At 52.7% G+C, this 17,754-nt stretch overlaps 1 protein-coding gene across 3 annotated transcripts in view; it reads left to right on the forward strand.

The window, feature by feature from the left end:
* The first annotated feature begins 926 nt into the window (after positions 1-926).
* The window catches only part of LONRF3 (LON peptidase N-terminal domain and ring finger 3), a 44,724-nt gene continuing 27,896 nt past the window's right edge, over positions 927-17,754 (forward strand). Inside the window, exons 1-6 of one of the 3 annotated variants that reach the window (XM_055437874.2) lie at positions 927-1,954; positions 4,700-4,818; positions 8,294-8,416; positions 12,515-12,670; positions 14,814-15,072; positions 15,815-15,905. In XM_055437874.2, the coding sequence (XP_055293849.2) occupies positions 1,138-1,954; positions 4,700-4,818; positions 8,294-8,416; positions 12,515-12,670; positions 14,814-15,072; positions 15,815-15,905 (1,565 nt within the window). In that variant the 5' untranslated portion in view covers positions 927-1,137. The remainder of the gene's footprint in view (positions 1,955-4,699; positions 4,819-8,293; positions 8,417-12,514; positions 12,671-14,813; positions 15,073-15,814; positions 15,906-17,754) is intronic. The other 2 variants (XM_055437875.2, XM_088834077.1) reach the window with 2 other exon arrangements.

Consider the following 17,754-nt stretch of genomic DNA (forward strand, 5'->3'; position numbering starts at 1 on the left):
GTGTCAGAACTCTCCGTTCTGGAGCAGCGGACCTGGAGGCACCTGAACCGGCCGCTGGAGTGCGCCGGGACTCGCAGACTTTCTCCTGAGCCGCGTTCTGAGTTCCTGTCTTCCCCTCGCGGTTCTCCCACGCCCCCAGAATACCCACTGACCCAGCAGGCCTTGTGCTCGCGGCCGCACCCATCCGGCCGGTGGCCCCCAGGGCCTGGGCGCCGGCCGCCCGCCCAGGCGCAGGTTCCATCGCTGGAGGAGAGAGAAGTGAAGAAGCAGGGCGCGCTGGGGGCCTCCTCCCGGTCCGAGCCCGGGAGCGCATCTCCGCTTGTTCTTTCCGCTCTGCGAGCGCAGCCAAAGTGCTGAGCCCTCCGGGCCCGCTGCTCGGAGTCACTCGCAGCACAGAAGACCAACCGCCCTCGGATAACCACACTTACTACCTTTGGGGGATTCCCTGGGGAAGGTGGCCAGGGACCCCGCGTGAGAGGAGCTGGGTCAGGGACCCAGGTGAAGGGCTGCTCCGGAACACTCCCAAGGTGCTTCCCTTCGCAGACAGCCGCTGTCGCCCCTGGGAGGGTAGACCTCCTAAGTCCCTAAAGACCTGGAGGACTGTACTTCTCGAGGTACCGGCCTCTGGAGCGGGGAGGGGGCAGTTAGTGAGCGGCTGGCAGAGGGGACCTGTTTGCTGACGGGTTTGAAGGTGGGATGGAGTAGGGTTTGGAGACGGAGAAGCCCGAGTAGACACTGGTGCTTTTTCTTCACTTTTCCAAAAAGGAACCACATCGCGATGGGGGAAATAAGACAGTGTAAACACAAACAACCGCAAAAAGAAGCCAAGAAAAGCGAAGCCAAAAGAAGCAAGCGCAACACTGTTACAAAACTGTCTGGTTTTGTAACAATCGCCCCGCCGCCGGCCAATGAGCGGCGAGGCGGCGCATCACGTGGTGCCGTTTTATATAACACTTTGCTGAGACAAGACAGTTATTAGGCGGCGCGGGGCGGCCGGCATGGAGCTCGCGGAGGCGCGGCAGGGACCGGCGCGCGGCAGAGCGGCGGCGGTGGCAGTCCCGGTTCCCTCCAGCCGCCGCTCCCAGCTCCGCGTCCCCGGCCCCTAGACGCCTCTTCTACACGCGTGTCCCTCTCCCTATGGATTCATTTCGGACTGGACAGATGCTGAGCTTGCCCGCCGAGCTCGGCAGCAACAACTTAGAGTTGGCGGAGCCGGCGGCATCAGCGGCCCGCGGAGACACGGGCCCCTACCCGGAGGCGGCTGCAGAAGGCCCCGCGCCTCCACCGACTCGGCCGCCGGAGCAGGAGCAGCCTCCGAGGGCCTCGACGCCGGAGTGCAAAGTCCTGCTCACGCAGGCCGACGCCCTGGCGTCTGGGGGGCGCCTCCGGGAAGCCCTCGAGGTGTACCGACAGCTCTCCGAGCGGCAGCAGTTGGTGGCCGAGCAGCTGGAGCAATTGGTGCGCTGCCTGGCCGAGAACGTCCCGCAAGCCGAGGAGCCGGCGCCAGAGCCCCCAGACGGGAGCCGCGCTGGGAGCTGTGCGCTGGCGGCGGAAGAAACAGGGGCGGTGACAGCCGCCGAGGCCACCGAGGTGTGGGACGGCTTCAAGTGCCGGAAGTGCCATGGATTTCTCTCAGACCCCGTGTCCTTGTCCTGCGGCCACACCTTTTGTAAACTGTGCCTGGAACGCGGGCGGGCAGCCGATCGGCGCTGTGCGCTCTGCGGCGTCAAACTCTCCGCGTTGATGGTGACCACCGGGCGGGCGCGCGGGACCCGGCGGGCTGGGCAGCAGGCGCCGCCGCCGCTGCGGGTCAACGTGGTGCTCAGCGGCCTCCTTGGCAAGTTGTTCCCGGGCCCGGCACGGGCGTCGCAACTCCGGCACGAGGGCAACCGGCTGTACCGCGAGCGCCAGGTGGAGGCGGCCCTGCTGAAGTACAACGAGGCAGTTAGGCTGGGTGAGCCCACCGTACCGCCGGGGCCGGGCCGGGCGGGGGCTGGATCCTCGAGGGGAGCTGGGGTGACTCCGGCGGAGGAGGGCGCGCGGCCAGCGGGATGGACCGCGACCGGAGTGGGGGCGGGGAACTCTGGAGTTCCCGCTCCGACTTTTTCTCTCTCTGCCCTCTTTCTGGGTCTCTGTGTGTCTCCCTGCTCGTCGTCTCGTGTCTCCTGTTAGCTCGTGTGTTCCTGCGTGTCTCAGCCCCTGCTTCTCTTTGTGCCACTCTGTTTCCTCTGTCTTTTCCTTTCTCTCCGCATCTTTGTCCCTCTGGCTCTTGCTCGCTGTCACCGTCTCTGTTTCTCGGGCTCGCCTTCTCCTTCTCCCTCTGCGTGCCCCGGCCCCCCTGACACCTGCCCACACCTTGCAGACCGGGAGGTGGACTTCGCACCCTTCCTACTCGCGCGCCGGGGCCCCTGCGCGCCCGACCGCCGGGGATGTCCGGTCGGCGCCTGCGCCTGCCGCTCCTCCAGGTGCCGGGCCGCCGTGCCGGCCGGGAGCTGGCCCTTCCGGGGCCGCGGCTCCCGGTGGGGTGGGTCCGGCGCGGAATTAGGTCAGGAGAGCACTGGTTGCATAAGGGCCGCGAGCGGCCAGGGCCGGGCGGCCCCTCCTCCGCGCGGGCGGGCGGGATTGTGTAACGGCTGAGGTAACCGAAGTGGGCCACGCTCGCCTCGGAAAGCATCCCGCGAGCGTGTGCGGGCGGGGGGGCAGGAGCTGTCGCGCCCCGCTGCCCTGTGACTCATTGTCACCGCTTCCTATCACACGATCCTCAGCTGAAATAGATGCCCTCCCCGGCCCCCCTCCCGCGCCGCCTGCCCGCAGCCTGCGCCCTCGCTTCGAAGCCTAGCCCTCCAGCCCAGAGGGCGACGAGCTGGGCGACGGCTCAGGGAGCCCTGAGGACACTGGGCTGGCTGCCAAGGGGGCCGCCTCTGCCCAGCTTTTCCGCGCCGCCTGAGGACGGAAAAGCTGGAAAAGCCGCCTGAGGTGGGCTCTACGGCCTCAAGGGCGGCGTGGGCAGCCCCGCGCCTCTGGCTGCGCTCGGGCGCCTGAGTTCCCTCAGGGAACGACTCCCCCCAACCCCCCACGTCTGGACCCAGGAAGTGGCCGCCCAGCGATGAGCGACGGGTATTGCCCAGCGCGGGCCGACTGCCAGGAGCTCAGCGGTGAGGCGCGGTGTCTGACGAGGCGTGCCAGGGAGAAGGCGACAGAGCTGGGCAGACAGGGTTCTGGGATCCGAGGGTGCCCTGAGCCCTGCTTGGACGGTGGAGGAGGGGGTGGGCTGCAGTCTCCACGTGTTGATTCTTCACCCGAGCTTGCAGCAGGTAATGGGGGAGGGGGAAGAATGAAGGTGGACTGGGGAACAATGGCACCCCCCAACCCCAGACCCATGTGCCCAAGCAGAGCGCCTTGTCAGCTGCCACCAAGCTGGCTTGTGCTGCAGGAAATGAACAGAGGCGGCTGTAAACTCTTAACTGATATCTTCAGAGCAAGTAATGGGCACCCACGCAAACCCTCTGCACACCCCTGGGGGAAAACAACAACAAAGCCTGTTCCCACAGCAGAAGCTGGAGCCCAGTCTCCAGGGAAGAGCAGGGCAGTATGAAGGGGACAGGTAGAGCCTGCTGAAGCCCGGATCTCACAGGAAGGTTCCATTCCTGACCGAACCCAGGTCTCCCGCATTGCAGGCGGATTCTTTACCAGCTGAGCCACAAGGGAAGCCCCAGCTGGGTCTTAAGAGCCAGGAAAGCCCTTTCCTTCCCTCTTCCTCCTCTGTCTTGGTTACTGTCATCACTTTTCCCTGGGGGTTCATCCTTGGACCACCAGAGGATCCGGGGTGAAAATGTGAAGACCTCTTCACCCTTCAAAGAGGAAAGGGGCCTCCCCAACAAAGAGTATCTTTGTGCTAGAAAGTGTCCCATCTCTCTTTCTATTTTTCTAAGTGCTATACTGTCCTTCAGAAAAAAAGGAACCTGACTCCCACCCCAGATTCAAAGTCTGTCAAGGTAGCAATGACTCTGACCAGCTAGCTAGACTTTGAGCAGATGCCTTCACCTCTCAAACTTGATTTTCCTTGAAGATTGGGTTGCTTGAACCAGATGATCTCTAAAGGCCTTTCCAGGCCTGGGTCTACCAATTTAGAGTATTGATGAGAGCCAACGTCACTTTATTCCCAGAAACCTTGTTCCAGCCCATTCATATCTGCCCATCTGTAATGAGATGATGGAGCCTTGCAAATGCATTTCTGTTTTCTTAAGAGAAACTTCATATGTGTTAGGGTTTGTAGACAAAGATGTTGCTGATAAGACTGACTTGGACTTGTCTTTCTGGTGGCAAGAATGGGGATCACATCCAGCCACCACCTTCTCCCTCTTCCCTGGCCTGTTTCCTTGTGGGCAATACCTCACTCAGAAGCTAGGCTGCCAATTCCTAGCCACAGCCATGAAGCAGGGTGCCAGAATTTGCTCTGTGTCAGAGTTGCTAATAATGCATTACTGACCCCCCAGGCCCTCTAAGGAACTGCTTGAGAGAGGGGGGATAATGACTTCTTTACAGTTGGGAAAGCTCAGACCCAGAGTGGCTTGGGGTGTGGTAGGCAGGGCAATACTAGGGCTGGAGATTAAGCTTACACTTTTGGGTCTCTACTAGAGAAGTCCTAGATAACTTGCCATTTTGCTCAAGGTTTTTTTTCCCCCTCTCATTTTGGCAGCTCCAAATGACCACTTGCTTTACAGCAACCGGTCTCAAATTTATTTTACCTTGGAGTCTCACGAGGACGCATTGCATGATGCCGAAATAGCATGTAAGCTCCGCCCCATGGGGTTTAAGGTGAGTGTGGGATGGGAAGGATGGGAAGGAATTGTACTGAGGACAGGAATTGGCAGGGAGGACTGTGGGTGGGTAGGGGCACTAGAGCTCACTCAGAGCAGGGGAAAGGCTCTTCGTAGGAGCTGGTGGGGGGGAGTCCCTTGATAAAGGGTGACTTAGAAGTCTGCAAAAGAGCTGAGTTCTGTCGCAATTTGATCTTAGACTGATGACTTGCAAAGCAGCCTGGACTTTGTGATTCATTAGAACGTGAACTTGGGAGCCAGACTGCCCTAGTCTGTCCTAGCCCTGCTACTTTTACTAGCTCTGTGGCCTTGGCCAAATTACTTAACCTCCTTGTGCCTCATCTCCTCACCTATAGAAGAGGATATTCAAAGCATCTACTTAACAGGGGGAGACTACCTGTTGTGAGGACTACATGAGCTAATGCAGGCAGATACTTAGAACAATGCCTGGCATATAGCATTGTATGTATTTGCCAACATCATCATCATTACCATTATTTTCCCAGGACACTAGAGAGAGGAGGGGAAGAGAAACATTGCTATTTGGTTCTGCCACCTTAAGTCCTTAATGTAGTCAGTCAGCCTGCTGCTTTCCCTAAGCATGTAAGTCACATGAGGGTGTGGGGTGGGAGTGGGGAGGGGAGAAAGACAGGTTCAGCCTCTCTCAAGATGCCAGGATGCACAATGTCACTTCCTCCATCTCTGTCCGGCCTCCCTCAGGACTAGCCTTCAGCCACATGTCAATAGTTGGTTTAGAAGATTAGATTTGAGCCTGGACTCTATACCTGCAAGCTGAGTGACCATGGGGAAGTCGCTTCACTCTCAGAACCCTAGCTGTCCTTGTTTGCAAAACATAGATCTTGCTCTCTGCCCTAATCACCTTGCAGTGGGGCAATGCTGGTTCCAGGTCAGCTTGACCAAGAGTCTGTTCTGTGAACTGTAGCGTTGGGTCTTGGTGTAGTGCTGTCTCTATGCAGCCCCAGGATGCTGTCCTCTGAAACCCACTTCATCCAAGGCCAAGTCCATAATCCCTTATGTGATTCCCATAGGGCTGGATATGTTCAGAATCCAGAATGTTTCCAATTTCACTAAGACCAGGTATCAGCTCTGGACAGTGCCCTATAGTCAAACACAATAATATTTCTGCAGCATATTACATGAAAATTCACACTAAGTGGGAAGAAGACTGTAATACATATCGTTTTAGATCAAGATTTGCCACCTAATGACTTGATGTCAAGCTTATGGAAATATTGGATTATCAGCCTTTTTTTGGATTTGGGGAACTTCAGATAAAACACTGGGGAGCTGCATACTGGGTCATTAATGTCAGAGTGAATCTCATACTCTTTCATGAGAAGATGTTCATGAGTGATGATATATTAGTATATCCTCTTTCCCAAGGAACACATTTATGGTGTACTCAAACTCACCAATGTCTTAAGCCAAAGGAACTTCACTGGGAGCATTTCAGGCCTTGTAGCAGTGCAGGCCAGTGAGCTACCTGGGGGTAAGAGGACATCTCTTGTAACTGTTTCTGCTCCCATTCTAAACCATATCGGGGCAGGGACCTCAAAAGTGCAGTGGGAAACAGGGCTAAATAAGCAGTGGACCATTTTGGATGAAATGGGAAAAGTGACTTCCCCAGTGAAGGAAGAGTTGGTGAAAATATTAAACAGAAATTCATTTTCCCTAAGTGCTGGGTTAAGCAGAGAGGCAGTGATGATAGAACTTTATGGACTTGGGAATTGAAAGAAGATTGGAACTGATGCTTCAGAGTCAAAGCCACCTCACACCCCAGTTTATGGATTTCCCACCATTTCTGTATGAAACGCTCCTATGAGAGGTGTTCACTTCATGCATCCCTATTCCAGCCACCCAGCCGGGCCTGGAACTCTCCTGCAAGTGTGACAGCTGAGCTGGCTGCCCTGAGCAGGTGGAGCATGTGGGTTGCTACTTGGTATGATTGGTCAGATCACCAAAGCTGCCAGCCTCCCAGCACTTAACACCCTCTAGCTACCTTGAAATGTCAGGCAGGCCTTTCTCCAGAGGGCCCCTGGCAAGCACTGCTGGGAGCATCCAGCTCCAGAAGGAGGGGGAGGGCACAATTCAGGGAGAGGTCCCCAAGAGGCTTGGAGCAGGGGCCACTGCTCAAGAAGGCAGATTCTGGCTGGCCCCCGTAAGCCAGGCCCAAGCCAGGAGGCACCAGGGCCCTCAGAGGTCCATGTATTAGAGTGCCCAGCAGCCACAACCTGGATTGTTGGCTTCCCTAAGTTAGACTCGGGGTCAGCGTGTAGGCAAGGGCCTGGGGAGCAGACCACTGAGGGGCAGCCTGTAAGCCAAGCTGCCAGGCATGGAGAGAAGACAGCCCTATTCTCACTTCTCTTCTTTCTCCTCTGTCTTCCCCAGAATTCTCCTCTCCTATCCCTTAAGGTTTCTCCCTCAGGGCAGTTGGACTTGGACCCTGAGAAACCCTAAAACTTCTTATACGATTCAAGATGTGGTGAGGGAGCAGACATGAGCTGAGTCCACTGGAGCCAAAGCGTTTGTGCAGCCCCTGGTTAGCGTTAAGAAGGGCTTGGTGGGGAAGCTCCCAGTGCTGGTTCCAGCTTTGCCACTAGCTGCCTTCAAGGTCTTAGAGAGGTCACATGCCTTGGCTCACTTGGGCCTCTTCTAATAAGTGATCACTGAGTGTGGGTGGTCACTCATTCAGTAACATGGACTAGGTCTCTGCTTGACAGACTGGTTAACAGGAAGACCCATCCAGGCAGGTCCTGAAAGCTGGTTAGTGTGACCTCAAATGGGAGTTCTTGCTACATCTGATGCCTCCTCCAATACAATGGTGGGGCAGGGGGTGGGGGGTGGTGGTATGGCACAGTGGTTGTGAATCTGGTCTTGTATATCAGTCATTCCCAGGTTCTCAATCTGATTCCACAATTTTCCAGCCAGATTACTTCAGTCAAGTCACTTCTCTGGGTCTCAGTTTTATTTTCTTGAAAATGGGCTTCAGAACAATTGCCTACACCAGCAGTCCCCAACCTGTTTGGCACCAGGGACTGGTTTCATGGAAGACAAATTTTCCACAGATGTTGGGGGGTGTGGGGGGAGATGGTTTGGGGATGATTCAAGTGCACTACATTTATTATGCTGCCACTGATCTGACAGGAGAAGGAGCTCAGGCAGAAATGCGAGTGATGGGGAGAGGCTGTAAATACAGATGAAGCTTTGCTTGCTCACCTGCCACTCACCTCCTGATATGTGACCCAGGTCCTAACAGGCCACAGACTGGTACCAGTACAGTGGCCTAGGGGTTGGAGAGCCCTGGCTTACACAATAAGGCTGTGGATAAGATGGTCCTTTTAAAGCCCTCACATGACAGTGAACGCCCAGGAAGTAATTTAGCTGATGTTGTGAATGATAGCAATGTCAAGAGGTGGAGAAGAATGGGACTGAATGCTCATGTTTTCTTCCAGGCACACTTCAGAAAAGCGCAAGCGTTAGCCACCCTTGGCAAGGTGGAGGAAGCACTAAGAGAGTTTCTATATTGTGTGTCACTCGATGGAAGGAACAAAAGAGCAAGAGCTGAAGCCCAAAGGGTGAGTTGAGATTACATCAGGTCCAGCTTCCCAATGGGCTTCCAGCCCTCTGTCCTCTCCAGGGCAGGGAGTGAGGGAACTGCCCTCCCTAGGGTTGGGGGTCCAGAGTGGATGGTTTCCTGGGTTGAGGGGACAGGAGCAAAACACAGGTGCCAGTTGATGACCTAGAAACACCATCCTTTTGGCATGTAAATCAGATTGAACAGTTCCTACATTTCTGTAGGAGCCTGTTAGGAATGTGCTTGCTTCTTTGACTCAGGGTCTGGGTGGTCATTAAGAATACAAACAAAAAGATAAAACCAAATAAGTTAACATGGAGATGGAGGCCCATGGAGGAGACTCCGGCTGTTGGCCAGAGATCCCGGGTGTGAGGCAGTTTTAGAACTTTCCATGGGCTGAGTCACAGCTTCACCAGTCACACAGGGTGGCCAGCTCCTCACAAGGGGTGTTGGGTCCCATCTACCCTGCCATATGCAGAACTCCAACCTTCAGCTTCTTTGCTAGAAATGAAACACATATGTGATATAAGTTGGGGACCATTACAGTATAATCCAGTCATCCCAACTCTTGAGTCGCTGGAGGATGTGTTTGTTATTTTTTTTTTAACTGCATGAGATACTGGGCACATTAGTGAATGCTCAAGCATCCTCAATTCGTAGACTTTGTTGCTTATTGTTCTGCAGTGTGCTCTCTCAGTGTCTGGCTTGTTAGCCTGGAAATGGGATGCTGACAGTCAGCGGGGACTTCTGCTATACTTGTGCCCCAACCCCTGTTCACCACTGCTCCCCATGTGCCTCTGTCCCAGGGTGCTTTGGCAGAACAGTGGACAAAGAAAGGGAACAAGAGACAGGACTGGTTTCTGAAGGCTCCAGAAAGGAATCTTCAGCAAAATCATTGAACTAGGGGCAGCTGAGCACTGGAGGTTCTGGGAAGTTACTTTGGGCTGGTTAGTAGGAGTTAACCAGCTGATGGCTGGTGGCAGAGAAGTGCTCCAAGCTGTGGACCCTTCCCCAAATCTTAACTGTAGCCCATAGTGTGAGTAATAATAGTAATAATGGCTAGGATTTATTGAGCATTTCTTGTGCACCGGGCACTGTTCTGTGGGCATTATGGGGAAGCTATAATTAAATCCCCACAACATCCCTATGAGAGCAGACACTATCATTTATCCCCATGTTACAGATTAAACAGATGAGGAAGCTGAGGCTTGGTGCCTTTCCTGAGGTCATGAACCAAACCCGACTCCTCCTGCTTCCAGAGTCTGCCTTGTGAGCTGCTCCACTATCCTACTGGCCTGGGAGGCTGAGTCAGGAGTCTCAGCATCCACTGCTGAGACTGGGGGAGAGGAGCAGTGGGGTTATCCAGTTCTGGGACGGATGGACAAAGGTGGCTAGAAGAACAGAGTGTGCAAAGGCCGACAGAGGCAAGTGTGGAGCCAGAAGAGAGTGATTTCTTTACTCTCATTTGTCCATTTCCCAGTTGGCCTGAGAGGCTCTTGATGTCATCATTTGGGTTGATCCTCTTTCCCATCGCTTTATAGACCACCTAGTATCATTTCCCAGGTGGCTTAGTGATAAAGAATCCTCCTGCCAGTGCAGGAGGTGCAGGTTCGATCCCTAGGTTGGGAAGATCCCCTGGAGGAAAAAAATGACAACCCACTCTAGTATTCTTGCCTGGGGAATCCTATGGACAGAGGAGCCTAACAGGCTACAGCCCATGTGATTGAGAAGAGTTGGACATGACTGAAACGACTTAGTATGTAAGCATGCATGCAGTGTCATTTCCATAGCTGCCTTAATGGGATGGGGCAAGAACTGTGCTAAGCTCTGGAGACCCAAAGAGGCATAAGCCAGTCTCAGGCCTACAGGAACTTACACTCTTGCACTGGTTCTATAATGTAATATAAATGCCAGATAATACAATCAAACATTTGCCTGTGATGAGTGTTCCAGAGTTCTGAAGCTAGGGTGAGAATTTAGAGGTGAATTTCGATGGAGTGAGGTGAGGACATGGTACTTAGTTAAGAACGCCAAAGACCCTCTGTGCTTATTTGCTGGATTGTTCCCCTTTCCAGGGATAAAGATGTGACAGAGATGGTCCACGTTCACTTGGCATGAATTAGCTGCCTTTGTCACTTACAGGCCTGGGTTTCTTTTTAATGTTTGTCTTTACCTCAGATTCTTTTTGGACTTCTTGACCCACTTGGGCCTTTTCAAGGCTGACGCTGAAGTGAAATTGACTTCCATTCATATGTGGAATGCTCATTTTCACTGAGAGTTGACCCCAACTTTTGTTTTCCAAAGCCACTGGGAAGGTCTTCAATGAGGTCTTAGGTAGCAGAGGAGGAAGTTCAGTGCTGCTGTTCCTTTGCCTAGTTTCCTTCGAGCTTCCCTCTCTGCCTCTCTTGCCCTCCCACCACACTCTGTGCTCGTATCCTTGTACCTGGGGGTGTCCAGTGGCTTGCTACTGCTCTCTGGGGAAGAATTCCAGGGGGAGTGCTTCAGAGGTGGTTCCCGGTGGGTCAGTCAGAGGCCCCTGAGAGCCAAGTTTGGCTCCAGCAAAGGAGGAGTCTCTGAAAGCTGGCACTTACAGCCCTGGTCAGTGTAAGAACCTCGCATCTTATTCCTGTACCAACTTAGAACTGGAAGGAAACAGAGGCATCTGTCATCTGAGAACTTTGGGCCTGAACCCTAGGCCTCCCTCTGGGCCCTAGGATGCCTAGTGTCTTAACTCAGTTCCGTCCAGTGTGATGAGTATTTATTGGACATCAGTCGTGTGCCCTCCAGAAACTGAGCATCTGTAGAGAGCAGGACTTACATTTGCGATGCAATTTGAGGCTAACACCAGACTGGGGAGGGTAAGGCACTATCTTCTGGTGCAGTTGAGAACACGGAAGGATGGGAGAGATCACGGAGATTGGAGGAAGAGGAGAAGGGAGCCCTGGAGCTGAGCCTTGAAGAATGAGCAGGGCTTGGCCACGTGGAAAGTGCTGGCATCAGAAGAAACATCATGAAGGAACTGCTGGTGCCCAGTAAGGAAAGAAATCAAACTGGAGAGAGTTTGATCCCAGTTTCGGTCAGATTCTCCTGATCAGTTAATACCCTGTTACCTAGAGGAAGGGGTGGGGCACACTTTAGTTGGTCTCAGCAGAAAACATGTGAATATGTTTTAGAAGCAAGTGACTTGCCTTCCTGGGTTATGTGTTACATACAAAAATACCTGTGTATACAGATAATTGGCACTTTCACAGGAGAGAACTGAAGCAAGGATGCAGGTGGTTGATGGGGCAGCCTCCACCAGATCACATGTCTTTGACTCCCAGTCCCTTCTGGATCTTGTATCTGCCCCACCCCCAACCCCAGCTTATCCAGTTGCAAAGGAAGCCAACCATAGACTAGAACCAGCCTGCCGCCCCCCACCCCCACCCCAATCATTGAAGTGACTTGACATTCTCTGGGAAGTGAAGGCTAGAAAGTAGGAAGAGAGGCTTGGAGAAGAGGGAGGAAGACTTGGTTCTGGTTTTACTAACACATCACTGCTGAAGGGATTCATGATCCAGAGCTGATGGTCGGGGAGGAGAGGCAAAACAGGCAGACAAGGAGGGAAGAAATACAGAGGAACCTTGATGACATTTGTTGCCTTCTACCCACGGGGGCGTCTTGGACACGATGCCAGGTCCCCCAAGCTGATGTTGGTCTCCTGCCTTCTCCTCGGCCTCTTTCCTCCTATACAGGTTTTGAAATCCCCCCGCAGATCTTTCTGTGGAAGGGTAGCAGTGGAGTGGTGGTAACTGGTTAGGGAGAGAAAGGCAGATCTGTAGTGCATTTTCAAAATTCAGATTCCTGGCCACACTTCAGACCCAGGGCAGCCAGTCATGGGAACTTGAAACCTGGAATTCTCATAAGTTTCCCAGGTGATTCTGATGAGCTGAAAGGAGGATCCCTGCCCCGCTGTGTTGGGGTCTTTGGTCCAAGGCTTCCTCCCTGGGGTTTGGGCCTACAAGCCATACCCTTTGTCCCTTCCTGCCCTCCCACCCCTGCCCGTCACCCGAGCACCTGTAGAAACTTAAGTAGTGAAGTCTTCTGTTTTATGTCCCAGCTTCTCCTTAGTTTCTTTACACCATCATTCCCGGGGGCCTCTCAGGAACATTCTCCTGATATACTGAAGCTGTTGGCACCTCACCCTAGATTAAAGGAACACGTAGAGTCATTGGCTACTGAAGGCACCAGCCATAATCTACCAAAGTTGTCTCAGGTAAAACCACTCACTCAGCTCGCTCCTGATGCTTCATTTGGCTGTTTTGTGGGTTTGGTTCCCAAAAAAGAAGAAATGGAGTTGCTAGTGGATGTCTTCTTTGTTGAAAGGCTATTTAAAGATAAAACTGGATTTCAGGCAGGGGCCCAGGTTGATGATTTATTATGTTCAATTTTCAATTCTTTATCAGGTCCAGTTGAGAGAGGTGGCAGAACTAGAAAGGCCCACTTCCCCAGGAGCCATTCAGTTGGGGTGAGCTTAGGGGCAGAGCCTGGGAAGAGGGTCTGACAGCCCCTCCTTTCCTGCTTTTTATTTGTTCAAGCTGCTGGTCTTTGAGCACCAGCTGAGTTCCTTGTGCAAAGACATCTCCATTTGATCCCCAAGTGGAGGTCATTTCATATTCCTGCACCGTGTGTTACACGTAAGTAGACATCCAGCACATATGTGGAGCCGGGGAGAGGGAAGCAACTTAGGAAGTGTTAACTTTCTGGGACTTGAGTCTTTGAAAACCATGGTCTCTAGGCCCCAGCTTTCCAAGCAGAGGGCAAGTGGGCAGAAGCTGGGGCTCAGAAGCACAGATGTGTAGACAAAGGTGAGCTCTGAAGATCTAGGCAGCTCGAAGCATCTGCTTTCCTGCTATCCATGCCCTGTGTGTGAGCCCTAGGGTCTCTATGGCTTCTTGGTTCTCTGACAGGTGAAAATCTTATATTTCCCTAACTTCTTTCCCTGCTCTGGAGAATGAACAAAATGCAGGTGTGCCTGACTCAAAAAGGCTGGGAGGGGCATGGTGGTGATGGGCAGAACTTAGAGTATATACTGAAATCAAAGCAGTACTACGTGCTAAGTCAGTTCAGTCGTGTCCCACTCTTTGTGACCCTATGGACTGTAGCCAGCCAGTCTCCTCTGTCCATGGGATTCTCTAGGCAAGAATACTGGAGTGGGTTGCCATGCTCTCCTCCTGGGGATCTTCCAGACCCAGGGATCGAACCCACATCTCTTATGTCTCCTGCATTGGCGGGCAGGTTCTTTACCACTAGCACCACCTGCATTTCAATACTTCTTTGAGATCATTATTACAGGATTGAGAACCATGATACTGAACCCAAGTGCCTGGAGTGACTTCTAATTGCAGCCCAATCAGAAATGAAGAAAAAAAGCACCCCTGGCTTTCTTGTATGAGGAAGCTGAGGAGTAGAGACTGGGTTTCTACCCAAACTTTGCCTTGCAAAGCACTGTACTGTGTAGACTCTGCCGAGGGCTCATGGAAAGCTGAGGATGTGGCAGTGCCATAGTGCTGATAAAACCCTGAACTCCCGGGTTAGAGACTCAGAAAAGCCTTTTCCTCCTCGCCTCATCATTTTCTCCCAGCTGTGCGCTCCCCATTTGTCATCTATCTACCAGGTTTTTGTTTTGTTTTGTTTTGGTTGGAGTTGGAGGGAACACAACAACCTGAGCATTTTGACCCGTGCACTTTGAATGTAGAGTAGAGAGGGGTTCTCCAGGTAAACCTGCACAAACACTTTGTCATTGGATTTATTTTTTTCTAGATCCTTCTTCTAGACAACAATTCTTGAAAAGGCTAGATACGTTATTGATCATTTTTCCAGATGATCTTGTCTCTTTTTCAGACTTTTTGCCCAAAATCTAGTGAAAGGATTAATTTCTTCTTAGTTCCTTTGACCAGTATAACATAGCTCTAGAGTGTGAGGGCACTCGGCAGGCCTGTGAACATACCTGCACCAGAACCTTCCCGAAAGTTCTTTGGAAGCTGGGTGTGGGACTGGAGGATGGCTGGGAACGGCAGTGAGAGTGAGAGGAAGGGCCGAGCGGCAGTATCTACCCTCACTGCACTGCATTGCCTTGGTGTCCCTCAGGTGGTGACTGGGGACTGACTGGAGAGGAGTGGAGACCGGCGCTGCACTTGGCATCTTGCCTTCACTGCTGCCCAAGGACTGTCTCCCTGCCTGCCTTGCTCTGCCCCAGCTGGGCCTTCTGTGCCCTATGACTGCCGCTCAGTTAAGCTACCTGTCCTCTAGATGGTCAGGATTTGGCAGTATTTTCTCCTCATCCCTTCCGGAGACAATTATTAGAGGATGATGTTGGGCCTCAGTAGATTCTGATGTTTGGCTCTTTCTTCCTCCAGGAAATGCCCGAGCGCCCACATTGTTCCAGTCAGGAGGCAGCCAGAGGCCAGGGGGGCAGCCTGATGAACCTGGTCACAGTGACAGGGGATGGGCTGCAGGACCACACGGCAGACTCGGTTGGAGCGGAGGAGGAGAAGGGGGTCGCTGCCTCTTCCCAAGCTGCCTCCAGTAAGACTGGCAAATGCCAGGAGAAGAAAAGGAAGCACTGCCAAATTGAACCCCAAGACCCAGAGAGGCCTAAGAAAGCATCTAAGCCAGGTGCAGACTCTACCCAGGGAGTGGGGGCTTGGAGGGGAGCCCGGGCTCAGCAGTGTGTGGAGGCTCCTCTCCTCCACACGATGGCTCCTCTGCTTTGCCACTTTTAGAGTGGCTGTGGGGGTTCTGTGAGAGCAATTCCTAGCATCCTGCCGGTGCCCCATATGAATTGTAAGGGAAATCCGGGGCTTATGGGCAAGCATAGCGTCAAGTAATGACATCTCACGCCCTTGATGGTGTCACTTCCTTCCAGGCCAGCCTCTCTGCACGCCCTTCCCCATTCCAGGGAAGTTGGACCCGGGCAGCTCCATCAGGCCTCATCCTGCTCATTCCCAGTTGTGTCCCCATAGGTAGGCATCTGAGAAGCAGCAGCTGCAGCTTGGTATCTTTCCAAGAGTGGCTGCCAGTGCCAAGATTCAGTGTCAGCTATGAAGGCCTGGCTCAATCCATGGAGTCGTTGCAGCTGTTTGTCAAGTGTGAGGTGCCTGTTCCATTTGAATGAAGCCCCGCAGTGCTCCCAGACAATCCCTGACCTACACATTTCTTTCTTTGGGGCTCCTGGAAGCCTCCACCTGCCTGTATCAGGGTACCCCATTCTCAGTGGCTCACTTGGCCACTAAATCAATTCTTGGGGAGGCGATGAGAGTGGCTGACTGAAAAACATAATTGGGTTCTTTGGCCTTAGAAGTGCTGTCTTGTGACACCAAGGTTGGTTCCCCTCTGACTTCTGCTCTCTACATCACAGATCCTTCCACTGACCCCAGGGCCAGGCCTGCACTCAGTGTCCCGCTGGCATCTTTTGACGCCTCTGACCTTGAATGCTCCCTCTGTATGAGGTATGTGAGGTGTCCTGTCGCTTACTGCCCAAAAGGTCTTCCCTTCTGGTGTCTGCACCTCTCTGCTAGTGACCTATGGCTTGGTTGGTTAGCACAGAAAAGCGTGGTTCTAACAAAATGGAAGTCACGTTGACTGTCACACGGGCGAGCTTGTGTCTGTTGTTTACGGATCACATGCTCCGCACTCCTGCCTTGGAAATACCTAGAGAGCAGGAAGGAAACCGTCTACTCAGAGGTCAAACTGATGGTCCACAGGCTGGACGTCTTTTGTTTGGCCCTCATGGGATTTGGGGGGTTGTTGTTAAGGTGAATGTTTAGAGACAGGACACTCTCTCCAGTTGGTCACGGCCCCCCTCCCTCGGCCACTGCCTTCCTGTCACATTTACATCACTTTCCTGGCCTCTATTTAAGTGTGGGACCCTGGAACTAATTTCTACTGGCTGCTAGATCAAGATCTCAAAGCGTGAGTGCCAGTGTCAGCCTCACAGGCCCATTCTCTGGAAGTCAAGGAGAGGGCTGGACTCATTTTTGGTCTGTACCTGCCTGCACAGTAGTCAATAGTGGGCATGTTCGATTTGGCTAAGAGTTTCTCCTCCACCCACTGCCACATTGTCTCTACTTTCTCAGATCTCTGGAGACACATGCCTCCCCCCACCCCCACCCTGAAACATATACAAATAGGAAACTGCTACAGTCGTGGTCTGCAAAAACAAATGACTTTCACTTGTTTCATTTCACAACTGTGGCTTTGTGGCTAAGAGGAGTTCTCCAAAAACAGATGGCCTGGGTTTCCACCCAGGTTGTGCCACTTACTGGCTGTTTGACCTGGAGCAAGTGACTTTCTCCACCACTGTTTTCTCATCAGTAAAACAGAGAATAGTGGTACCTGTTCTATGGTGGTATTATGATTAATTGAGAAAATCTATTTGAGATACTTAGAATAGTGCCTGACATATAGTAAGTACTCAATAAATGTTAGCTTTCTTTCCTATACCAGAGGTTCTTTAGCTTTAGCTCCATTGACCCCTAAGGGGGTTCTGTGTATGGATTCTAGTAGATCTAGGGATTCCCTGATGTTATATGTAAAAGTATGTGTGTAAGAGAGAGAAAGAGAGAGAGTTTTCCAGGACAAGGTCCACAGTTTTCAGTAGATTCTCAAATGTGTCTTCCCCTTGGCAAAAGAGCTTGAAAAGGAGGCTGAGATATTTGCACAAAAGTTGTTAAGATGACTGAACCAAGAGAAGGGATGTCAAAAAAAATCTTTTGGTCCGTCACACAGATGGATGTAGCCAACGGAGGCCCCTCAGATGTCTTATTGCCCTTTACAAGTACATATGCCTTCCATGTCAATCCCAGGCATTTGTCACTGCTCAAAGTGACTTTTCTTTTCCTCTGAATAAAAATGAGTAAGGCAGCTGTTACCTGAACATGTACTTTTTCTTTCTTCTCTCTTAAAAAAATGAGAATTGTCAGATTTGCTTGGAAGCTCAGACAGACTTGATAAGGAATGCAGCAGCACTTGGAGCAAGCCCTGCATATATTGTCAGAGCTCTAGGTGGAGCGGGTGAGGGTGGGGCCGGCTGTATAACCCAGTCCCTTGTGCCCCCTCCCCCTCACATCGATGTAGCAGGTAGGTCAAACCAGAGCCAAGGTGTGAGACAGACAAGCTCTGCTTTCCAAGCTGAGGCATGGGCCCCCACAGGTAACGCCATTATGGCGCTCAGCCAGTGATGAGAGCCAGGGTCTTTCAGATATCAGACTTGGATAGACTTGATTCAGCTTATCCTCCTGGACACGCATCCCAACATCCCGGGGATGCAAAATCAAACACGCAGACTCATCCTGTTTG

The sequence above is a fragment of the Moschus berezovskii genome, chromosome X (genome assembly GCF_049115385.1).
Source record: "Moschus berezovskii isolate FMDL1 chromosome X, NW_MosBer_1.0, whole genome shotgun sequence".
NCBI classification, from domain to species: Eukaryota; Metazoa; Chordata; class Mammalia; order Artiodactyla; family Moschidae; genus Moschus; species Moschus berezovskii.